At 33.9% G+C, this 24486-nt stretch overlaps 3 protein-coding genes and 1 non-coding gene across 10 annotated transcripts in view; 1 reads left to right on the plus strand and 3 right to left on the minus strand.

Moving 5' to 3' along the window:
- Positions 1 to 15092, minus strand: part of LOC128679438 (methyl-CpG-binding domain protein 4-like) — a 37544-nt gene extending 22452 nt beyond the window's left edge. The window contains exon 1 of one of the 3 annotated variants that reach the window (XM_053761698.2): positions 14949 to 15092. In XM_053761698.2, coding sequence (XP_053617673.1) covers positions 14949 to 15007 — 59 coding nt within the window. In that variant the 5' untranslated portion in view covers positions 15008 to 15092. Of the gene's footprint in view, positions 1 to 1543; positions 1713 to 13605; positions 13736 to 14948 lie in introns of those variants that run through there. The other 2 variants (XM_053761700.1, XM_053761699.1) reach the window with 2 other exon arrangements.
- Positions 1 to 21732, plus strand: part of LOC128679432 (calcium release-activated calcium channel protein 1-like) — a 36739-nt gene extending 15007 nt beyond the window's left edge. The window contains exons 2-8 of one of the 5 annotated variants that reach the window (XM_053761685.1): positions 1818 to 1896; positions 13689 to 13924; positions 16490 to 16682; positions 17247 to 17400; positions 17557 to 17823; positions 18267 to 18368; positions 18702 to 21732. In XM_053761685.1, the coding sequence (XP_053617660.1) occupies positions 1818 to 1896; positions 13689 to 13924; positions 16490 to 16682; positions 17247 to 17400; positions 17557 to 17823; positions 18267 to 18368; positions 18702 to 18847 (1177 nt within the window). In that variant the 3' untranslated portion in view covers positions 18848 to 21732. Of the gene's footprint in view, positions 1 to 1817; positions 1897 to 2854; positions 3118 to 9712; positions 9937 to 13688; positions 13925 to 16489; positions 16683 to 17246; positions 17401 to 17556; positions 17824 to 18266; positions 18369 to 18701 lie in introns of those variants that run through there. The other 4 variants (XM_053761688.1, XM_053761686.1, XM_053761689.2 and 1 more) reach the window with 4 other exon arrangements.
- TRNAQ-CUG (transfer RNA glutamine (anticodon CUG)) lies at positions 7490 to 7562 on the minus strand. The gene has a single exon. It is a non-coding gene; the product is annotated as a tRNA-Gln (tRNA).
- A 45-nt stretch (positions 21733 to 21777) lies between the features above and the next one.
- LOC128679439 (uncharacterized) lies at positions 21778 to 24411 on the minus strand. The gene is made up of 3 exons (XM_053761704.2): positions 23981 to 24411; positions 23625 to 23870; positions 21778 to 23246 (listed from the first exon to the last, which is right to left on the minus strand). Exons 1-3 carry the CDS (start codon positions 24268 to 24270, stop codon positions 23072 to 23074), a joined length of 711 nt encoding a protein of 236 aa, XP_053617679.1. The 5' UTR covers positions 24271 to 24411; the 3' UTR covers positions 21778 to 23071.
- Positions 24412 to 24486: the final 75 nt, after the last annotated feature.

Consider the following 24486-nt stretch of genomic DNA (forward strand, 5'->3'; position numbering starts at 1 on the left):
GTTTCTTAGTTCTCATCTGTCTTTGAACTCAAAGAGAAAATAGAAAGTGTCGCATTAGTCTTATATATATTTATATTACATAGTCTTTGTATATATAGACAAATACCTCAATAAGACTTGATGTTAGACTCTTGAGGTCCTCATTGTTTAAACTCTGTTTAATTGAGTTTCTTTCGGCATTTCTTCTCAGTAGAGGTCATTTTGAAATGCCAGTAGTTTGTAGCTATTTCAGAAATTACTATGTAATATAAAATTTGATCTGAAAAAGTGCTTTAGAAAAAATTTCTGAATAAATGCTTTGGCTTTGACATCTGAATTGGAAAATTATTTTAGTACATATGTATATAGTTTGGTACACCATACATAACCAGGGTTATGTAACAAACCTACAAACGGGATGCACATACAGATATTTTCATATTCGTTATTACCATTACTAAGCATATTTTATTTTTTTGGTAAATCACACAGATTGAGTTCGCCCCAAGGTAAGTTCAAAACTTGTGTTATGTGACTAACTCAAAGATACTATAAAACAATCTAATAGTAATCTAATCTAGATAAACACCCAAGACTCAGGTCAATCTAAAAAAGATTATTTTCCATGTTGATGTTTGTTGTTGATGACTATTAGACCACAAAGGTCATCAAATATAATATACACTTATATTTTAGGTTACACACTGAACCGTGTTTCAATATTGATATTATAACATACTATATACCATGTCAATCTCAACCCTGATGTTGGCAAAATCATCGCTTTGAAGAACAATGGAATCATGACACATAAAAAACCCTAAAGTGACATTACCAAAACTTATAGCAAAGAGGAAAAGCACTTAAATTTACATCAACACTGTGAAGGAACAGAAAAAGGCTCTCTGGATACTAAAAAAAAGTTGGCCATTCTCATTATATGGCCGCAACACCTGGGATGTTAATTACACCAGACACAGCCCTCACCTAGTCTATAAAAAGCTAGAGAGGATAGGAAATACTCTTGTCTGTAGCTAAAAGTCATCCAGGACTGAATGCAGATAAAAAGAAATCATAATAAAAGAAATCAAGTGTTATATAAAGAGAAATTAATGGATGGATAGACATATGCTATACAAAATTTTTTTCCAAAGGAGACAAAATAGTAATTTAAGATAATGTTTCTTATTGATAATAATTATGCCATTAAAATATGTAAAATGAACCAAGTCTCAACTAAGTTCTTCTATGTGAAAGGAGTGAAGTTTCTGTAGAGAGGTTGATCTGTGAGTTTATTTTTATTTTTTCAGGCTAGGTACCTACTTACAAAATAGGAATAACATGCTTTGTTTACCAGACAAATAGGAATTATAGTGTCAAACCAACAAAAAATATATTTTAGAAATATGTAAACAAACATAAAGGGTATCAAAATAGGGGTTTATTACAAATAGTTACATAGTTCTAATATAATAGTTCGTAGTTAGTCTATTTCTTATTTAATAAGATTCTTTATGTAAGTAGTAGGTAAACTTAAGAAAGAAAATAGGTAGATTTCACTTACTTGATCCAACTTCGCGGTGTTTTATTTTACTGAGTCATCAACAAAGACCTTAGCCTTATTAATTCATTACATTGTGAACAACACGTAAATTGTTATTTAAATAACATTATTATAAACTTTAAGTCCAAATTCAAGCTCAGCTTTGTTTTGACGTTTGTTGACATTGACATTGATCGTACTGTCAAAAAATCATTATTTTTTTTAACTCTTATATATGTACAGCCGTGATATTTTCAATGTAAAGAAGTAATATAATTATTTATTTTTGTTTCAGATTCAATAACCAGTATAATGCGATGACATTCACCAAAAACTCCAACATGTTGGATGTATCAAAGGATGTATCAGACAACGTAAGTGCAAAAAAAAAAACATTACATACAACACAACTCAACCATCAATCGACTGAACGCAAGCTTAACGTAGGCTGTTAAGCTTGCGTTCAGTCGATTGATGGATAAATTTGTTATTTAACAACAGAGGCTAAATTTTTACTTTACTTCTTAGTTGGTAGGTCCTATACCTACTTAGCAGTCGCTGCGAAACTGATGAGAATTCACTTTGTTCTATCGCAGATATTAGGCTGTAATACCTACCCATATAATATTAATGTTTTAAAATATAAATATATTTGTTTTTTATAATTCATTATTATTTTACTTATATCTGATTAAATTTTGAGTATTATGAAATTATATTTGCCTGGTGTTACAGGCTGCGGTGACCACTTTCCATCAGGTGGTGGGCCTCGTTGTAGTTGTCGGCGCATGTCTGTTTGCTTGCTCAGTAGTATAAAAAACCTATCTGTATTTTGTATGTATAATATACTGCTATCAAGAAGAAAGCAATAAAAATAGATATTATACATACATAAAAAATATATATATTATGTGTTGGAACGTATTTATTATATTTGTATTTATTATATGTACTTATATACTATTATTAAAATGCGAAAGTCTGTTGTCTCTTCCAATTTTGATGAAATTTGATACCTATGCATGTACCTAGTTAACATATTATGTAAATATATTATGCCGTCTGAAATAACAATTTAATGCTGACGAAGTCGAGAGGAACAGTTACCTATGTAAACGTGTCCAACATTATAGACAAGATAATTAGTTTAATTATGTATATCTGGTTTAATAATAGTACCTTCCTTCAGTGTCTTGATCTCTTCTGGTTTCTGGTACGTTTGGAGACCAGCCAATGTGCAGTAACTGCATAAATTGGCATCTATTGTGTTATTATTCCAATAATATGGAGCTGATTATTTTTCATTAACTTGTATTAATCAAAATAGTTATTAAATGTTAGTGTTTTATTAATGCTATATAAAAAGATTTAAAATATTAACATTAATTATGCTTTTTATTAAATCTTGTAATGTTTACAATGTCAGCTTGTGAAATAAGAAAATAATTTTATGATTTTTGATATCAGTAACTCGGTTATAAGCTGTGAGTGCTAGCTTTATTAGACTATTCTAAACCTGTGGTATAATAACTAAAGTGGTGTAAGATACGATGTCGTATAAGAAGAGAATTAGTAAACATCGTTTCTTGTGGAAGGTCAGTGAAGGCACAAAGAAATATTGGGTCTACAACTTTAAAGCTAGGTATTTTTATATAAAGGTTTTTCGAGTAGAGATTAGAGCATGAATCCGTAACATTTCGCCTATATGCTTCCGGGTCTACAGAATGGTTATGGTTCCACTGAACTTTCCATGTAGGAACTAAAAGGAGAAAGGACGATCGACGCTCAACAAAGCGAGAATATGCTAATGATAAAGATGAGATGGGAGTATCGAATGAAATATTGGTATCTACCAATATTTCATTCGATATTGGTTCAAAAGTTTATTTGTGAAAATTTAACATTCACATTTATAATACACTAGCGGCCCGTCCCGGCTTCGCTCGGGTAAAACCTTCCTCAGAAAACCTGTAAATTCATTTTTACAGCTATCAGCTTGTCGGACGTCAACCCACCAACGTGAGAATGCTATTATTATTGTCTATTAGCTGCCTAGACTTTGTGTCCCTTAGGAACCTCTAGACATTTACGCGAGCATATAGAGTGGTCCTATTCTAGGGCTGAACCACACTCCTGAAGAGAATTTTGATAATTTAGCCCAATCACTACAATCAATTAACGAATGCCCTCATTGCGTCTAAAATAGTGTCATTACGTGGAAACTGCTAATTGTATGCGTAACAAATCTGCCTGTTTACACTGGCAGGTTTTTTATCTCACTCTTTTTATAGGGCTATGCTATATGGACTTGATATACGTTTGTGTTTTGGAGGAATTATTTAATTTCAAAGATTTTTCTTTTAGCTTAACTGTCATAATTTTCACTTTCACACTTTGTTTTAAGGATTTCTTTACTACTATATTTTGTACTCTTTATATGATATGCTTTCAAGGTTTATTTTATAACCGTATTTTTTATTTCGACAAAAATTGGACTAGATTTTAAATTTGACAAAGTACTCTACACAAATAAAATTATTTGAATCCTTAATTAGCAATAATTTGAAACTACTTAAGATTAAATTCCGTTACACTCTTGGCTATTTTTTTCATCCTCTTCGCAGCCCTAAAATTATCACCAAACTCATTAGCTATGACAATACACATTAGTCTCGTTTTAATACTGTTTTAGTTAAACAGCTTCCCAGTCTATGGAAAACCTCTAACTGAAAAGCAACGCTTCCACGGATGTGTTTTTTTGTTTGTAATATCTTTATTCTACAAATAATACTACATAACAAAAGGTTAATATTCAATGGTGGACTTATCTTACCAAAGGATCTCTTCCAGCGATAGTTTGAATGGATATTATTTACTCAATATAAGGTAACATTTTACGGAAAAATTCTATGTACTATTTTATCTAATATTCATCGTCAGTGTCGTGTGCACATTTATTTTTCTTATGACTTAACATTTGGTTAAATGACAATGCTTTGTTTTAACAGTGATTTGTGCGTCTGGTAGGAATTTTTTAATTGTTTTAATCAAAAAACAAATAATTATAATGAATGTTATGATAAACATTGCAAACACAAGTTGCAAAAACAGTTTTTATTAAAACCTATCTTTCCTTACATATTATAAAAACAAGTCCCCCGTTGAGTCTGTTTATAGAACGCGATAAACTCAAAAACTATAAGACGGATTTTTGAATATTTTTTACCAATAGGTGGTGGTACCACCTAGGTACCAAGAACCACTCCAGTGGAAGGTTTTGGTATATAATCCATTATGGTTTTACCCGTGCGTGGCCGGGCAGGCCGCTAATCCTAAACTAACTAATATTATAAATGCGAATGCGTTTGTCCCGCTAATGCGGGAAGAGGTAACAAACAACCAAACTTTACTAAACCGATTGTTATGAAATTTGATATACGAAAATTTGGAACATAGAAAATAACCTGAAATAACACATAGGGTACTTTTATACCGAAATTCTCACGGGAACGCGAAGCCCCGGGGCGCAGCTAGTAATTTTATATTTACCTTGTTATGTTTAGTTTATACATAACTGTACATCGCCTAGAAATTTATTTATTAGCCCTTTATCCTTTATAGTGTTTAAATGTGTTTTTATCTACATTTGTCTGGGTTTACTTGGCTGATAAATATCAATTGACCGTAAGTTGCTTACCTACCAATTTACAAGTTTATCTAATAGGCGATCGAAGAGGGACAATCCCACTTTTGATTCATTCAGTCTATTCCGATCACGAGTTTTCCGCAAATTTTCTTTTAAATCAAGATAGGTATTGCTTATTGTATTTTCCTTACAAAATACATGTGCCGTGTGTTGGTACTTCTAAGTAGGTATATCTACTGACAACGATAAGGATAATTTTAATGCCAGCTCCACACTGTCGCCGAACAGAGACACATGCCTACGCGGATGCGAGATCATTGCGTAATTAGTAGGAGTGCTTTTATTTACCGCATATAAAAATCCAGCAATGTATATCAAATCCGCCAAAGTTTTGCAAACTGTCCGACGACAGTGTGGAGCCGGCATAAGCAGAGTAGGTAATAATAATACTATGAATGTAGTTATTTTCTCTGTAATTTTCTCCTAGACTCTCCCTTGTCTTAACATTCTTCATGCAACCTTCACAATCCAGAGGTGTTTTGTACCTTATAGGTAGCTTATTTTTATTATAAACATGTGATCGATCAGTCTGCGGCCATTTATAAAGAGACTACACTCAACGGCCCACACTAAGCACTATAAGCTTGTATTGCGGGACCGATGGACGCAAACACAAAACGGGCACATCACAACCAGAATTGCAGACGAATATTTGTGATCACAGGTTGTTACAAATGTTCGCCCGCGCTGGGAATCGAACCCAGGACCTCCACATAGCGAACGGGCGGGCGTTGTGACCACTACGCACCACGCCACGCCAAGAAGGTCGAAAAAGTTTTGTATTGCGGAGATTACCGAAAAAACTGACATGAATGTTCGTTCAGCCGATAATTTCATGTTGTGAAGATATCAAACGTTTATTTTAAATAATGATGGATCAGATAGGTATTGTGATTTAATTTAGAAAAAAACTTTACAATTATAATAAGTTAATTGTTGTTCTTAAAAAAAACTAATCCAAATAGTAAGGTGCTTGATAAAATTCCACAAAAACTAAGCAAATTAAACTAAAGAGTAGCACTGAAATCACTATAATTCACTATAAATTGTATAAAGTATATCTATCTAAATAATTATAATGTGAAGGTGTATAGTAGTTAATAGCTATATATTGACGATGCTTTGTGCATTGTCTACATTGTTCGTTGTGGTTAAAAATCGATGGTCAATTTATTGAATCTCAATATAGTACAGGCCACAGTAGAGGTCTTTCATAAAAAAGTTAAAGCATACTAAAGTTGTGATGTTTTGTGACTACATATTTAATACTATTTTAATTTGAAAGAAAGAGATAAAACATACTTTAGCTTTAAATATGTTTTATCTTTTTTACTAATACCAGGGAAAATGTCTAATCTACACCATGTCTAAACTTGCTAGGTGATGGTCGACCACTCTTTCGAAAAGATATAAGAAACGTGCCGGACCCAGACCCAGGAACAGTTGAGATTAATTTATTAAATTTCGCATTTGATTTTATAAAGACGTTTGTATTTTAAACGAGTCTGAAACGGTTCTCCGACAATTGTTTCGTCTATGAACGATTCGCCGACAGAATCTATCGTCTATTCTGTCGACGAAACCGTTCCGTTCCGTATTGAAAATCCGTGAGAAACTAAGAGAGGGTTGCACGCACAATGCACACGAATTGCATAGTCAAATCAGAATAAATTATTATACTACTAAATTCGGGTTTAAATTAACTAAAAGGTATAAATATCATATAAAAAACCATTTTTATTTAACTGTGTAAGATAATAAATAATGAGTTTCCATTTGGGTTTTCTTTTCAAAGATGGCTACAAAGCCCACACAACCATTGTTACGATACATCATATATCGTCGATTTTCCGGTTCATCATAATTCATAACAAAATTAAACCCATTTAACACACAATGCTTTTTAACCGCGCAAAGAACCGTGAACTTTTTCTGAAAACCGTGCAAAAAAATGACAAACGTTTTTGTTAATTTGTTCAAATAGGATATTCTTTAAAAAAATCCAAATTTTGTACACTTTCATTTGAGCGTTTTCCCGGTTCCTTCCCAGTCGTTAGTCGTTGGAGCCCAAAGTCCACTAAAATACTAATTTTGTACTAAGTAATAGATCAATGTTTTCGTATTATTATGATAAATATTTTAAATCGCACAGTTACTTGTGTTATGGGATACTAACTCAACGATACTATATTTTATAACAAATATATATATAGATAAACATCCAAGACCCGGGCCAATCAGAAAAAGATCATTTTCTATCATGACCCGGCCGGGGATCGAACCCGGGACCTCTCGCTTCAGAGGCAAGCACTTTACCACTGCGCCACCGAGGTCGTCGATCGACCACAGTTTGTAACTTATTATTTTAAAAAATAATACCACTATATTTTTTGATGTTATACCCAAATGTAATGCAGTCTATATCAGCGGGCGGTACTGCTTTTATAAATAAGTTACATGAATGTACCTGCGCAAAAATCAAATTTTGAACAATGAAATATTTAAGTAGACATACAAACTGGTATTTGTGCACACTATAAAAATGTTATAATACTAGCTTTTGCCCGCGGCTTCGCCCGCGTGAATTTCATAGCAAAATCTCAGTAATTTTTTATCACGCACTCTGCAAGACTGGTAAACATATATGATTCAAATTCGCATTTTTTCTCATCTTTCTTTTTCTTTCTGCAACGCGTGCCGTCCCATTTTCCATGACGTTTTACGTCCCGGTTTTTTATTAACCACAAACGTAAATTAAACATTTTTTGTATTTATTATTACTGTTATTTTCTACAAAATTTTAAAGTAAATCGGCTCCGTGGATTGTTATTTTAATTTTCCTACAGAACCCTCCTTATTTTCCGGGATGAAATATCTATAAGATGTTAACCCGGGATTCCGAGGAATTTTTGATTCATATCATAATTAGTTTTTTCAATTATCCTACGGGAACCTGACCATTTACCGGGATGAAATATATCTAATTTTCCCACATGACCCCTCATATTCCGGGATGAAATGAAATGTCTATAAGATGTTTGCCCGGGATTCCGAGGCATTTTTGATTCATAATTAGTTTTTCAATTATCCTACGGGAACCTGACCATTTACCGGGATGAAATATATCTAAGATGTTAACCCGGTATATAAGGTACCTACATACCAAATTTCAAGCGAATCGCTCCAGTAAATTTCAAGTGATGCGCGTTCAGACAGACAGACAGACAGACAAAAATTTCCAAAACTATATTTTCGTCATCTATATCAGTAACTAAGTATATTCCATGAAAAATTAAAATTAAATGTACAAATTGCCAAATTTGTTATATTATATGTATTCTTCAATTTTATTATATGTATTGATATGGTGAAGAATAATTAACAGTAATTAAGGCCTACAATAAAACTGATGTGATAATGACAATGACTGGTCCAAACTCATACGCAAAGGACCCACTGAAAAAGCTCTAAGACCAATTGATCTTTGTACCAATGGATCTTTGAACCTGACCTTTAGAACAGGCTCAGACAAAAAAGGAATGAGTTAAAACGACAAAAAAGAGTTAAAACGATTTTTTTAAATATAAACCTACACGTGCTACGTTCGTGATTTGTAATGAATGATATTTCAAGGAATCGGCTGACAGTTATCAAATTGAGAGGAAAACGACTTTGTCCGTGGTTATTACAATTTTTATTGTGAACAAAAGACCTTAGTTTTTCTCAGTCTACATACGTTACAGACTGAGAAAAAACAATAAACCAGTAAGTAGTCCACATTGAATATAACAGGAAGCCTTTTATTATTTTATTCGGAGAATATACAGTCTTAAATATCAAGAATAAGAAACTAAATAGTAACTATTGACCAATTACATAATTCTTTTGTGACCAATTCTGGGATACAAGTAACACAAGTACGACATTTAAAAAAGCATCAGTTCCCTTGTTTTCAAATCATAATAAACAATAGTTGTTGCCATAACAAGCCAAAATATCGTAATGGACCTTCTATCCTCCGAATCCTTAGCAGGGCTGAATTTTCAGTGTCAAGAGCGAATGCCCCAGGGCATCAAAAATAAATCTCTGAATCAAAGTACTTAACATTTGCTTTCCACCTCACCAATAGCAATTCAAAAATAGCTTTGACTTTAGATCTGAATAAATGAATTAAAATAATTTTAAATCAAACCGTTACTTTATTCTAAATAAAGAAGTACCTAAAGGTTTGATTTAAAATTAAGTTAAAATTAAGTAAATTAAATTAATTTATTATGGATTTAAATTGATCTAAATAAATAAACTAGGTGGTACCAAAATTCATAAGTTAAAGCGGTGGTTTTAAATTAAGGAAATGAAATCCTGGGTAAAACCCCAGTTCTCAGTTCATTATTGCCCTTCCACTTAACATCGGTAGCGGCTGTAGCGGTAACCAAGTCAAGTTAATCATCAGTTGTTTTGTTTAAAACATCGACAGCAATGCTATCGCCTCAGTCATCCACTATCAGTGGCGCGAACTTGTCAAAACAAATGTAGTTTTCCCGCCAGTTATCTATGCTCGACACAGTGCTTCACTTTATTTTTTTTAAATAAAGAATGACAAAGATGTGGCTTGTGTTAGGTACTTTCTGTGATGCTGTTTAGTGATTAATTTATGTGATTGAAATTGGATTGAGTTTTGTTTATTGGATCTACCGATATGAAAGATGTAAGTAAAAGTAAACAAAAAATTAATAACTGTGTGTTTTAGGTGTTGAACAAATAGCCTATCTAAATAAAGGTAACTAAAAACTATTGTAAAAATATTGAAAGTATACAAAATACCTACAAATCAGAGATTAACTGTTATATAATAACGGTTAAATAAAATTGTTAACACAGTTAAAAATATGCGATAATTAGGTTTAATACATCATCATGTTTCTAAGTATCGCGATTATATTCTGGTTAACCAAACAAGCAAACAGACATGCGGCCAACTATGCGGCAATTTTTTTTTTCTCAAAGAAATTACATTTCACCTATTGATAAATTAAAGCTAGTGTACTTAATACCTACCTTTGTAATTACACTTAATATGTGAATACTCGATACAAAACAGACTTGTAGTTGAACAATATTAAAGTAGATAGACCTAAAATTGTGATACATCTCACAAATACGTAATTATACGAGGTCATTATAATAATGTATCTTTTTTTTCTCTTTTTCATACACAATTATTAAGTTGCAGATATTAGAACATTACATTGAAACATTAAGTACATACATATTACAGTCAAAAAACTAAAAAAACACCACAAAAATAATTAAGAAGTAACTAGCTATACCAGTAGGATAACACCCAAAACCGTAAAAAGAAACACTGTAACTGTCTTATTTATGGCATAATTTGAGCAAACTGCGTAATTTATGCTTCTGTCAATATTTAGAATAGTTACTACCTCAATCTCATAAGAACGGTTGAAGAGTCATTTTGCCACTTTATTTGTCTTGACGTGTTTATCTGAGTACACACTTACATGAATAAACATTTGTGTGAAGTCTAAGAGATAAAATTACAACTTCATTTTTATACTCAACTTCTACATATATAGTACCTATAAGTATCTCCTATCTGAGCGATTTCCCGGTTCCTTCCACAGCCTTTGAACGTCAGCTTTTCTATTTTTTCTTCTCGACCAAATAGCTAGTTCTAGTTTTTTTTATGGTTGTACTTTTTACTTTTAATAGTGGAATTAGTTGTACTTACTATATAATCTATGGCGGTATGATTTTAACGCCTAGATTGCAGCTAATTAGTGTAAAGGTTTAATCAAACCATTGAAAATTAAAGCAAGCAACCAACAAAACGAATAATTTGTGCAATTCAAATTTTTCAACATAGGCTCTCTTGTAGGCATCTTTAACATAAGAGTGGATAGTATAGAAAAAATGGTGTGGATAGTATCTTTAACATACCTAATGTTAAAGATACTATCCACACCATTTTTTTGCTAACTTTTTAAGCACGTTGGCGCGGAGCAACGACAGTATCGCCATCTATTGTCGATATGCTTTTTCCTACTTTTGGTTTGCATGTAAGTAGGTATGTATAGGACGCCTGAAGAAAAATCCTAAATACTCATGGGTTTTTTCTTGGCGAATACCCACTGAATCATTCATAAATCAATCTTGAAACTGCAAAAGGTATACTACCTATTTACAACAAATCAAATCAGACAGGTACTTTTGTCTCTACATCATAAATATTATCATGGAATTTACAGTTGGTACGTAAGTTGTAATGACAGCGATGTTGCCGTGACGTCACTACGTAGTGACAGAGAAAGCTATGTTTACTTGGTCTTTGCGTCACTATTTCGGAGTCAAAACAGTAACTCTAAAAAATTTACCTACCTACTTACTTAAATAAAATGATCAATTAAAATGACATTATTAAATTAATAAGCCAAGCGAACACTTTAATTTCATTTTTATCGGTAAAAATAATTTATCAGAACTTACAGTATTTCAATATTATATTATGATCATCGATGTTATGATTTCGTTCCAGATTGCTATTCAGTATCAATGTAGTGCTGCAGTAGATGAGGTACTACGCGTGGTACCAACTATGCATACACAAGCATTTACATAGGTACATTAAGAGATGATTCGCAAAAACGACGACCCAGTACTTACCTACGCTAGACAATTTCCTTTGTTACATCTCAATCAAGCGCTCTGAAACCACAACTCATAGTTCTGTGCATTCATTTTACAAGATTAACGTGTGAACAAGGCAGAAAAAATAACTTGTACGATATAAAAAAAATCGGCGAAACGTGCTTTCGGTGAACCGTGTTTTCTATCTGGCAAGTAGAGTGTGGAGCTAACACTATAACACTCATATATGAATAATGAAACCATAAAAAATTTAAAGATTCGGTTCTTACTACGTTCCTGACGTCAAAGGTAGTGGAATAAGGTCCACGGTTTTTCCTAAAGACTACAACATCGAGTTTTTCAAAAAAAGCGTGAAAAGATTTATTCAGTGCCGCGTTTGACACTTTTGTTATTGTAGGCAATAGGCTGCGGTGACCACACCATCATGTGGGCTGGATGCCTATTTCCTTATTCTGTAGTACAAAAGTTATTAGTAGTCCTGAACTGACATTTTAAAATTTCAACTCCATTATAAAAGAGGAACTCTGTACTCGGAAGCGGAAGCGGAACACAGAATTAAAAAAAAAACTTGTAATAAAACCATGAAATAAAAACAGGTAGGTAATAAAATTGTAATACACAATACTGTGTAATGTACCTAGCTAGTGGTAGAGAAGTTTGCTATAAAACCATATAGAAGGTTTTTTTTTTCCTTTCGAAAAAGGCTGTATGGGTTTAGATTCTCTTGCCTTTCCATATCCTGTCATGAACGAAGCCATAAAAAATGTCTATGGAAAAAAGTGTTCTCAACAAAATAGAAACATTTTTCTGTGATGTATTTGTATGCTAGAATAAATTTATTGCTATTTCTATTTATTTCTAAATATTTGTTTTATTTGTTTGAGTCATGAAAACAAAAAGTTAGGTAACCAGGCAGTAAATCACGACTGGTGCGGTCATGCAAATCAAAATAACGACTTTTCATTATACTGTTTGAATATATGCTCATGTTCATGTAATAACTATATTGAGCAGTTTATGATTAGTATTTGTGTAATTTTCCGGTCATAATGAACTAGCTGTTACCCGCAGCTGCGCCCGCGGCAAGATGTAGGTACGGGTGCGTTTGTCATGCAAACTTTCTCCACCTAGATACCTATTTATGGTCTTTAACTTTTAAGGTCTTTATTAAATGTCATCAAAATCGGTTCAGTCAATCGGTCAAAAATAATAATATATAAAAGCCCTTGAAAGGGACCAACAAGGTTTAAAAGAGTTTATTTCAGCATCTCTTAGCAATGGTCGTTCCAAATTATTTCGAAATGTCTTTATGATATAAAAAATGAAATACATTATGAATATAATATATGAAATTAATGATATAAAAAAATTACGTGATCTAGACACCGTTAACCATGCTATCTAACTACGTCACTCAGACCGGTAGTGCGCGTGTACTGCAATCAGTATTAAACGGTGTAATTATCAAAATGACAGTTTTCTATGCAATTCCCACGCTGTTCACGGGTCGTCTCCTCTATGATACCTATATCTGTTAAAACTTCCTAAATGGACTAATCTGTCACTGGTTTACAGTAAAACAACTTAGTCTATATATTTATACAGTTATCGATTTTATCTATATTGTATACTAATAGGTACATTATGAAGAGAAAAGATTTTAATGAAATTCAAGATAAATCGACTTTAGAACATAAAAAAATTATACCTAAGTACCAAATAAAGTGGGAATAGAAATGTCCATCTTCCATAAAATATTTCTTCTCTAAAACAATTTCTTTCTCATTACAGATATCGGAGGCCAGTTTCGTGACGAGCGTGGAGGAGGCGGCGAGTCGGGACCAATGTACCCAGACGCCCCCTAGCGGGAAGCCCAAGCGGTCCCTGCAAAGGTACAACACGTCAGACCACATCTACGAGAAGTCCCACAGGACCTACAGGAAAAACGACCTGCGACCTAAGAGTTTAGGTCTCAGTGACTCGTATCCCATGATCGGGAAGCCGCCCAGTTACGATGGGCCCCCAAAGTAAGAATGGTTCATTTGTAAGAACGTTTTAGTAACAAAATATACAATCTTTTTTATTTTAAAATGTTTTAGTAAGATACTGCACGAGTCTTTTATGTTTACGTATAAAATTGGTTAAAGATGATCTATGTCCTTTCTACCTTTGATCAAAATCCAGATTTTAGAAACTTTAATTAGAGATATTAGAATAGGACTACTTCATATCCTCGTGGATATCGTATGAGATGATTAAGGGATAAACAGCCTAGACAGCTGATAGGCGACAATAGGGTTGATGTCAGGCAGGCGACCAGTTGTAAAATCACAGCCGAATATTTAAAATTGTAAGGTTAATCTTACTCTGACCCTAGGCTTCTCGACTTCACAGCTCAGAACGTAACCGGGATCTTGTGAAAGAGAAAGAAAACCATCTTAGCAACTATGTTACAATCTATAAAAAGACTTGTCTCATGTCTTCCAAGAAAACACCACAGTAGGTAGTCATAATTTCCGGATACGAATCACAGAATTGTTAGGACAGTGCTAAAACGTTTTCCGAATCATTTCCATACGTTTTTCCCATTTAATTATGAATACAATACTCGGCAAACATTTCAATAGGTGATAAATTTGCGGTACATCTATTTTCAGAGATTTCTTAGAACTTATGACAATAACTCGTAGATGGCATCAACACTTTATGGATAGTTAGAAAATTATTAGATTATACAATAATTTTAGCTAAAGTAAAAACAATATCCTTTGAACCATAAATAAAAAATAAAATCAACAAAAAGAGAAAAAAAAACTTACTGCATAAACAAACAGAAACATAATAAAAAATATATGAAACTAAACTTATATGTTACACGAGTCCAAGAGTTTCGACAAGATAAATTCGCACGTTTGGAGAACAAAAACTGATAATTATTATTTTTTTGCTTTTATGACATATTTGAGTAATAAGTATTACCGAGCTCTTATTTAAGTTAGATCTAGATCATTTGTTGCTTTAAATTATATAATAATAATAAATGTTACTTACGTGTAAAGGAGAAGACGAATTCTTCTACCCTCAATTTTGTTAATCGCTGTCAAGCACATGTTTGTTTTTGCAAGACCAATAGTGTGTGTGTATTTTATGTGGTATTTTCATAAATAAGGATTGAATCCCTGTTATGTAGGTACCTAAGCAAATATTTTTTTAAAATTAAAGTTGGCGATGAAAAGGGAAATTAGGTACTAAAGGTAAACAAACTGTCATAATGTCAATGGTCAGGTGGTCCTAATGCCATGTCGCCGAACTCAGATACATGCCGATGACGCGCCGCCGACATGACATTGAATACGTGAACATTGCGTAGTAAGTATGAGTGCTTTTATTTACCGCAATGAAAAACCAGCAATGTATACCGAATCCACCAAACTTTGGCTAAATGTTCGACCTCAGAGTGGAGCCAGCATAACAGTAATAAAATATAGGTGAATTTAAGGCACGACGTTAATAACATTCTGGCATCGCTTTTCCTTTTTCGGTTGGGTGGGTAAGTAACTAAGTACTACTTATCCTTTTTGGAGCCTCAGTGAGGTCAGAGAACCCGACCCGACCTGAAATCTTACCTCATCGATATTTATATGGGTATTTTCGTTCCTTACTATGTAGAATGTTTAAGAACTTAAAAGTGCACTTGAATATTTCCTCCCATTTTTGGTCAGTATCATCATTACTAGTATCAACTACATAATCAAATCATGTAAGTACATTGAATAAAATATATAATTTATACAACAAATTGTAGGAGTATATCTAACTATATATAAGTTACGAATTCAATTATGAATTCAATAATAAGTATAAAACAATTTTTCTTTTAAATTACAGATATTTTATAATAATCTACCGTACGTAAATTAGAGAAATTTCTGCATTCTGAACCACTATGACCAATTAGGTACAAAACAAACAAACGTCGCATTGTATAAAATTAAATTTATTGTTCTTTCTTCACTACAGTTAAATAATAAAGTACGTAGTTAACCATGTATTAGGTATATATTATTTTACTAGCTTTTACCCGCGTGAATTTATCTGCGAAAGCGGAACAGGTATGATTTTCATACAAACTTTCATCCCCCATGATAGTCATTTGGGGGTGGATTTTTGAAAATGGTCATGAAATCAGAGTAAGAAGTAAGTGTGTATCAAAGTAAGAATAATATTACAAATTTAAAGGTTTATTTTTACGCTGGTTCTGGTCTTCGTGTGCAACAGCCGAGAATTAAATCAGAAACAAGCGAGCATGATAGAGAGATAGACCTACTATATCGATTATATTATCTAGCCAACAGTTACTTCCAATATGATTATAGCATAGTATACGGCAAAATTAAGTGCCCCATCCCCACATAACTGTATGTCACAACCATATTACTGATGCGCCACCGTCATAACTAACCAGTAAGCGTCCGTGCTCCGGTACCGCAAGCAACTAAATGCCACTATCCCGCATATCACAATAGTCGGAACGAAGAGTTTACATATAAACACATGAAGACAACGCCTAACAGTTTTCTCCCTGTCCACAGATTCAAAGTAACGTCAACAGACAGCCCCACGATCTCCATAACCCCACCTCATAGCTTAGACTACGTGTGTCCCAAATTCGGCAGCCCCAACGGCTGTGCGACCCCGGGCATGATGTCCAACCAATCAGCCACCACCGTCCTCCTCAGCCCTGGTTACTTGCAGACTCCGTGCCAGTGTAACCAGTCCTTTAAGGTTAGTGGCTCTGATAATACAATTTTCCGACTTCTGTGACCTTGCTTTCCTAATACCTATGCTTCCCCGATGGTGAACACGGATGGTCAATAAATATCCGTGTTTTTTTTTTACTTTTCTTATTTGATTCTTCTTTCTTTCTTTTTGATGGGGCTGGATGTCAAATCCTGACATTAATGTCAACATAGTCTGAGCATCGACCGGTATAGGTATTTTCTCAGCGTTTTGGAAGCACAGTTCCTTACACACTCTTCAAATCGATCGAGAATAGTTGAGTATAATTACGTAACTAACATCTCGTGTTTTACTAAAATTTTTACCTAGCCCTCAAGTCATTTTAGTTAGTTACTCATTCTCAACTTTGGTTCAAACATTCCCGTTATTCACTTTCGTAATGTAGAAATCTGAAAACTAAAACTTTCGGACTTTGTCGTAATTTCGTATTCATGATTTTTATAAGCAGTACCAAACCGTATCCTGGGCTCTAGCGCTTCTTGGCTGAGAAGGAAACCAGGAAAATGCGCTGACTAGAGAGATATGTATAAACTTGAATTATTCTTCCAGAGTGTAAGTGAAGTGGCGTTAACGATGCCAGCAACGAACTGGAATGGAGGCGAGGCACCAGCAAGTGGTCTGTCAGACGGGCTGTCTTGGCGACGGCTACATATGTCCAGGGCTAAGCTAAAAGCAACTGCTACCACTTCAGAACTACTCTCAGGTAGGTCTCCCATATTTAAGTCTTCAGGAACGAATGATAGTATACATCCACTATAATATAGTACATGCTTGAACTTCTTGTGGGTGAAATTAATGTAGCAATACACATGTCTAAAACAACGGAGCCACAGTGATTGAAATCCTCTTAAATTTCCAGGTTTCGCGATGGTAGCCATGGTGGAACTACAAATAAACGAGCCGACGAACGTGCCCGAATGGCTGTTTGTCATGTTTGCTGTTTGCACGACAGTATTAGTGGCTGTCCACATATTCGCCCTGATGATATCCACATACCTGCTGCCGAATATCGACGCTGTGAGCAAGATGGAGACGCCTGGAGGGCCAGCGATTGCGTTGAGGGATTCCCCGCACGAGAGGATGAGGGGTTTCATCGAGTTGGCTTGGGCGTTCAGCACTGTGTTGGGTAAGTGATTCCTCAAGCACCATTATATTATAAACAAGTAATTACTTACAATATTAAGACTGTATTCACACGCTGATAACAGTAAGACTTGTACTTACACTTATTATTGCTACTCTTGGCTCTGTCTACAACTAAGGAATAAAGACGTGATACTGCATTTCTGTAAGACTTATGAAAATGTGAAAAAGGAACAGAAACGGAGAGTATAAATTTCCAAACGCAGATTTAATTTGCATTATTTTCGGTTTACAAGTTCCATACCTTTCACTGTGCGTTCACCATTTATCAAGTGCAGCAGCCAGCGAGATTTTTCAATAAACATTTGATTTGAAGAATACAGTGTTAACAACGTGAACTTCAATGAATGTCACAGCCTAATTGAAATAATGATACAACGTTCTCAGAGTTGTCAACTCTGTGTTAATCACAACGTATACTTCCAGGTCTGTTCCTGTTCCTCGTAGAGATAGCAATACTCTGCTGGGTGAAGTTCTGGGACTACTCGTTCGCAGCAGCAACGGCCGCCACGGTCATCGTCATACCAGGTACATACTTTGTGACGAAAGTGACGTTTTACGGGCAGAACTACCTCTTTCTTCTGAGCGTTTTCCTAGTTTCTTCCTCTGTCGTTGAGCGACGGAGCCCAGGCTTCGCCTAAAGGGTACAAGTTTCAGATGGATGGTTTTTAGTTACGCATATTTCTGTAATCTGCTAATTAAGTCACTTAGAGCCATTTGATTTCTACCATCTACCGTCATCTAGTGGCAAGCAGTCGCACACACTAAATAGTCAGCCAGTTAACACGTGCCTATGTTTCACAATTAAGTAATTATTTCTTTCTATTTTCTTTCTAACTAACGAACTTATCCCTTCCACAGTGCTAATAGTATTCGTGGCGTTCGCGATCCACTTCTACCACTCTCTGGTGGTGCAGAAGTGCGAGACCTCGGTGCAGGACATTGCGCAGCTGGAGAACATGAAGAGGGACCTCGACACGGCCACCGTGAAAGTCAACATGTATTAACGTTACAACTTGTTGAAGATGATGAAAAGCATCGCATCAGTGCATCTTCTAAACTAAATTTAAATAATGAGATCAAAATAATCTGCCCCAAAATCGCGCTAGATATCTTCAACCTATGACAATTTAACGTTGACAAGTATATCTCCGAAACTTGCAACGTTGGTTTAACTGTTCATGTTTTATTCATGGATCTGTCCAACTATATTCACGATATCGATTCGGTAAAAAAAAAAATAGAACGATCAATGTTCAAGTGCAATTTTGCTATAGGGTCAGAACTCGTAACAGATGAATTAACTTAGCCGACAATCAAGAAACACTGCCCCGGTTGGGCAGGGTCGATTGCCGCTCGTGTTCTGAAGTTTTTCATCTTATCGGATCGAGTTGCTGTATCGGATTGGGCTGCTGGTGTCCATGGACTATGTTTGCTTACCATCAGATGCCTACTGTGCTATAAAAACACGATAACAGGTAGAATTAAGGTACACTTGACATTTTTACAAGACTCTGGCTGGTCACAGAGTCATTGTGTATTAATGTAACAAACTTGTACGTTTTGTTTCGTTGTCGTCATAAGTTTAAAATTTAATGAATATGGTACTAAAATAAACTAAACTAAAACTAAAACCTGACACCTTCCTAACTATATAATCTGGTGATGAAGATTGTGGTTAGTTAGTTATATAGTGCCCGCGCGATTCAACCATTGCTTACGAAACGCAACGTGATGTAGGAAGTAAATAATTAGTTTTGGTACTTAGCCAGTTATGAAAATAAGACTAAGGAAAAACGCGGATTCCGAAAACCGACGTGAATTGGTGAATACACAATGGCGTATTCACCAATCCACAACAAATGAGGTATAGGCTGGCCCACCTAAGTCTGACCCCCCAAGATACTTGAAAAATAATGATTTCCGTTCTTATGGATGTTATTTAATTTCTTTTTTAAATAAATGTTGCCTTGTTTTTTTACGTTTAGTTTATTTCTAACTAAATTCTGTAGATGATATTCAAAAATATATAAAACTATAGTAGGGTACTTTTAACACGTCACAAAAATATACGAAAAGTTTTAGGTGAAAGATACATACGAGTATAAGGACACAATTTTTCATTCAAGATTCTGTCCTAATTGTCTTCTGTATGTTTCCGAAAAATACATCACACTTTAGTACTGTTTTCAACCTGCTTCCTTTGTTTCCAACTTTTTCTTCAGTAGAATAGATTTAGATCACTCAATTACAAAATATTACTATTGTGATGAAAGAATCTGTTGAAATTTAAAATCTCAAAGATTTTAGAAGGTAGGTTTGTAAATACTTATATCAATAATACGTTTTAGAGCTCCAATTTTAATCTATGTCGAGACTCGAGTTTAATTTTGTGATTTTATTTGTTTTTTTTAACGCTAGCTAGTATACTTAGTATTTAATGCGTGCTTTAGTGATAAAAAGTCACGCATCGTACATTTTATATGAAGAAATATCTCCAACCGACATAGGTATCTGCGTATGTAAGAGCTGTATGTAAGACCTATGTCAATAACTATTGTAACTTTTATGCTGGCTATAACCTATCGCTGAACAGTTCGCCAAACTTTGCCGGATTCGGCATACATTGCTGGTTATTGATTGCGGTGAATAAAAGCTCTTAAACAAACTTCACAAAATTATTCATTCGCGTCGATATCTGTCCGAGTTCGGTATAGTTTGTAGCCAATATAATTGATGTTTGGTATACTTGCAAATAGGTAATACATACGTACTTATGAGTTGGAATTAAAATCTTAATTATTGTGTGTAATGAAATTAGATTAAAACTATAAATAAATCAGTGCCTAGAAATGTTTTGCTCAAGCCACACTTATAAAGGGCGACATTCCACAAACCACAAATATCTTGTGGTCAACCACACCATAGTTTTGTGGGTCAGATGTTTAATGTCCTTTGCCAAAGAGTTGTAATTATTTAGCCAGTCCATTAAACCTTAGAAAAATATTTTGTCTCGTTCATTGTAAAAAAATTAATGTTTTTTTTTTAAATATCATTCGTCGACTTTAACGAGAGATTGAGGTTTAAATCGGTCAATATTTACCCTTAGTTTAAAAGAGGTTTAAGGCCCGTGCACACCGTACGCGTATCCGACACGAGCACTGCTTAGAACAGCGAAATTGTATGAAACAAAAAGTAATAATGTGAACTGGTAAATAATGTTAACTCAAAATGATAAGGTACAACTGATAAAGACTGTATACGAATATGTAAGCTAAGTTACATGATAGATATCTTATTAAACGAAATAGAAAATAATAAATATTTAATAATTTATGATAAGTTAGAACGTCTTTTCTCAAAATTTAGTAAAAATAGTTATAATATCGCCAAAGTCAACTTACCTTCATATTTCCATCCCCACTCTCAATGAATAAAATTCATTCCGAGGCATTACGCTGACACATCTAGGTACCCTATATGTTAAACGCGGGCGAAAAATAAAATTATTTTAAGAGCTTTTGTGATAAACTCTGGAGATGAATGAATTCATATTTATACGTTTATTAAACTCGCAAGTAATTTCTTCAAGTCTATTTCAATGTATATTTCTCTGTAAAGTCATAAAATACATACTAAAATTGTTTACATAATGAGACTTTTAAGAAAACGCCGAGTTTTTTAAGACATGGACCTGCCTCCACAGATACCTATCATGTATATCCACGGAATAATAAACTCTTGTATATCATGTAGCCTGCAAAATCGCTAAGGTGCGCTTTAAACTTGAAAAATTGAAACTGGCGTTCACTATCAGTATTTTAGTTGTATGGATAGTTATAAACTGAATTTCTATTGTGATTTGCGAATAATAAAAATATTTAAATAAGTATTTGTGGCATTTTTTTCAATATCCTTAAAATAAATAAATTCAACATTTATAATAACATCACTTTTATTCATTAATGTTTAACAATACACACGAACTAACGTACACTCAATCTTAAATACTGTGTTCATACAAATTTACAACTTAGTAAAACAAATATACCATATATCCTTAAAAATTGTGCTGCCGATCAGCCATGATAAAATTAAACTAAAATCAGTACATATTATTTACATTACACAATATTCATGTTAAAATTCGTTATTTTGTTATACTGTGCCACACACTAAGGGTAGAATATAACCTGGAATACACAAAGTATCTTATATACCGGGAGTTAAAACAGTGGGGCGTAGAGATGTCAATTAACATGTAAATTCGGTGAACAGTTTTTCTGTCTGAGGTTTCACATACAGGTTGGGTTGCTCTGCTATGTATTGCTATTCCCGATTATATGCTACCCATGCATAAATTTCCTCCAATATATTTTGCATGATAAATTAACAAACATGTTGTTATGGGTCATCTTCTGTCTTGCCCAAATTGTCCCTTCTCCTGCTCTATAAAAAATCTGAGGCCAATGGCAAAGTACATGATGTGGCTAATTACTGGTCTAAATTAATATAATTGTTTGCTATTTTGACTTGAAAAGAAGTAACAAACATTGTTATAAACACAGGCTTCATCCTGTGTGGGAGTTGGAGTGTGGTTGGATAGTGTTTTTAAACTTTTGTGCTTTGAGCACATAACTACATAAATTATATTAACAGGATGTAGCGTGAATCTTTTTTATTTCAATGTTAGTGCTAAGTTCCTTTAATACAATTATTGTAGTTATGTGGTTGGATATTAGATTGATTCTCCCACTAACAATATGCCTTAACTTTGATTTGTCACTTCTATGCATGGAGCAACAGTTTAATTTGTTAATAAGATACATTGTCAGTGTGTTGTACTAAGCATGTTTTTACATATAACTTGCATATATTGCAATCTGCAAATTGGATGGATTTCCATGAATACATATAAACTGTAGCAAGTATTTCTACAGGTATTACAAAATACCGAATAATTAATTTGATTAATTAATATTTTTTTATTAATTAATAAAAGATTAATAAAAATACAACACTTAGGAAGTACCTTGGGAGATCCTTTATGCAAAGTTTCATGTTAATATGGCCACTTCAAATGTATGTACAGATTTTGTAACACCCTGTATATAACAATGACAGGAATTAAAATTTTAAAACTTATTGTCTTAATCAAGGTAGAAAAAAAGATGTTTTAAAAACTATTTTAAGTCCATTTAAAGCAAATACCACAGGAAAGGTCGTAGACACTATAACATTTCCATATCCATACCATTGTGTTCTATAACCAACACTCCATTCCTCTTCTTGGGTTGTTCCTCTTCATCTTTCAGTATTTTCTCCTCACTATTGGTCACTTCTTTTATCTTTAAGATGTCTTCCTTGGGTTTCCAAACTACTAATGACATGTGAGGTTTTTCTAATCTGTAAAAATAAAAAATAAAATTAAAAATGGTGAAAATGGTAGTCAAATACACTTGACTCACGGGCCCGATTCGCACAAACCTCAATAAGCTGAAGAAGCCTGAATATTTTGTCTTTAAAAGTATGTGTATTTTTGTTTGGGTTTCTCAAACATACAAGTCAAATATAATTTCGTAAAAAGCTGAAAAATTTGCCTGTCTTTTCAATTGCTACAGCACATAAAATTACTAAAATTCATAGATTTGTTGCTATTTCCACTGCATTTCTCTGATGTGCAAGCTGAGTGTGAAGATGGGTTGGTCTGACATAAATATCCCAGAAATAAATTGATTAATGACTATAAAAAAAATAATTTAAAATTTACAAGGTTTAAATTACCTCTCAATGAGTGAAGGAGGCAACAATGGCTCGCTCTGTATTTTCTTGACCTCCTCTGATAGTACCACTGTGAATTTGTCCTTAACTTTTTGGTTTATATTAGATACTGACGGGACTGCAGTGCTATCCATGTTTACATCCATCAGTTCTTCAGAAGCTAGTTGGTGTGGGGTGTATTCAGAGGATATGTGTAAGCCATTGAGATGAGCGGCCATTTTCTCTTCGGTGATCAACTGCTTAGCAGGGCTGTGAAGTAAATTATTACCTTTTGATGTAAAATGTAAACTCCAATACAATAATGAACAAACAAACGAATTTTTACTAAAAATTGAATATTATACTTTGAAAGTACTTACATAGCAGGCTCAACGTCCAAATTCTTTCGCTTGCAATGAACTAAAGGCGATATTTTATTTTCCAATGGAGGTGTCTGTGCTGTGAAATGAACCAAATGTGGTGGAGATTGCATGCCCCAAGGCATTCCATGCATGTTCCATGGAGTCCCGGATGGCGCAGGCATTACACTTGGACCAGACATTTCACGATGGTAAGGGGCCGAAGACGATAGAGCTTGGTGCGCAAATATCTGTTGCGTTAGTTCGTCTGATTGCGTATATTGATACGGAGGATAACCGTAGACGTCCATTATATTATTGATAGATATTACAACTTTCACGTTAAAACTCACAAACTATACACAAGAACCGTAAGAAATCGCCAAAAATCCAATTTGCGCACACGAGATCGTGACACTAAAACACAATAAACAGATTTTGACAGTTAACTTTTTAATTTTCTCGAATGAAAATAAGGTTGTAAGAAATTTCTTGAATGTTCTCTTCGTAATCGATACCATAGACTA

Source organism: Plodia interpunctella, chromosome 21, assembly GCF_027563975.2.
Source record: "Plodia interpunctella isolate USDA-ARS_2022_Savannah chromosome 21, ilPloInte3.2, whole genome shotgun sequence".
NCBI lineage: Eukaryota > Metazoa > Arthropoda > Insecta > Lepidoptera > Pyralidae > Plodia > Plodia interpunctella.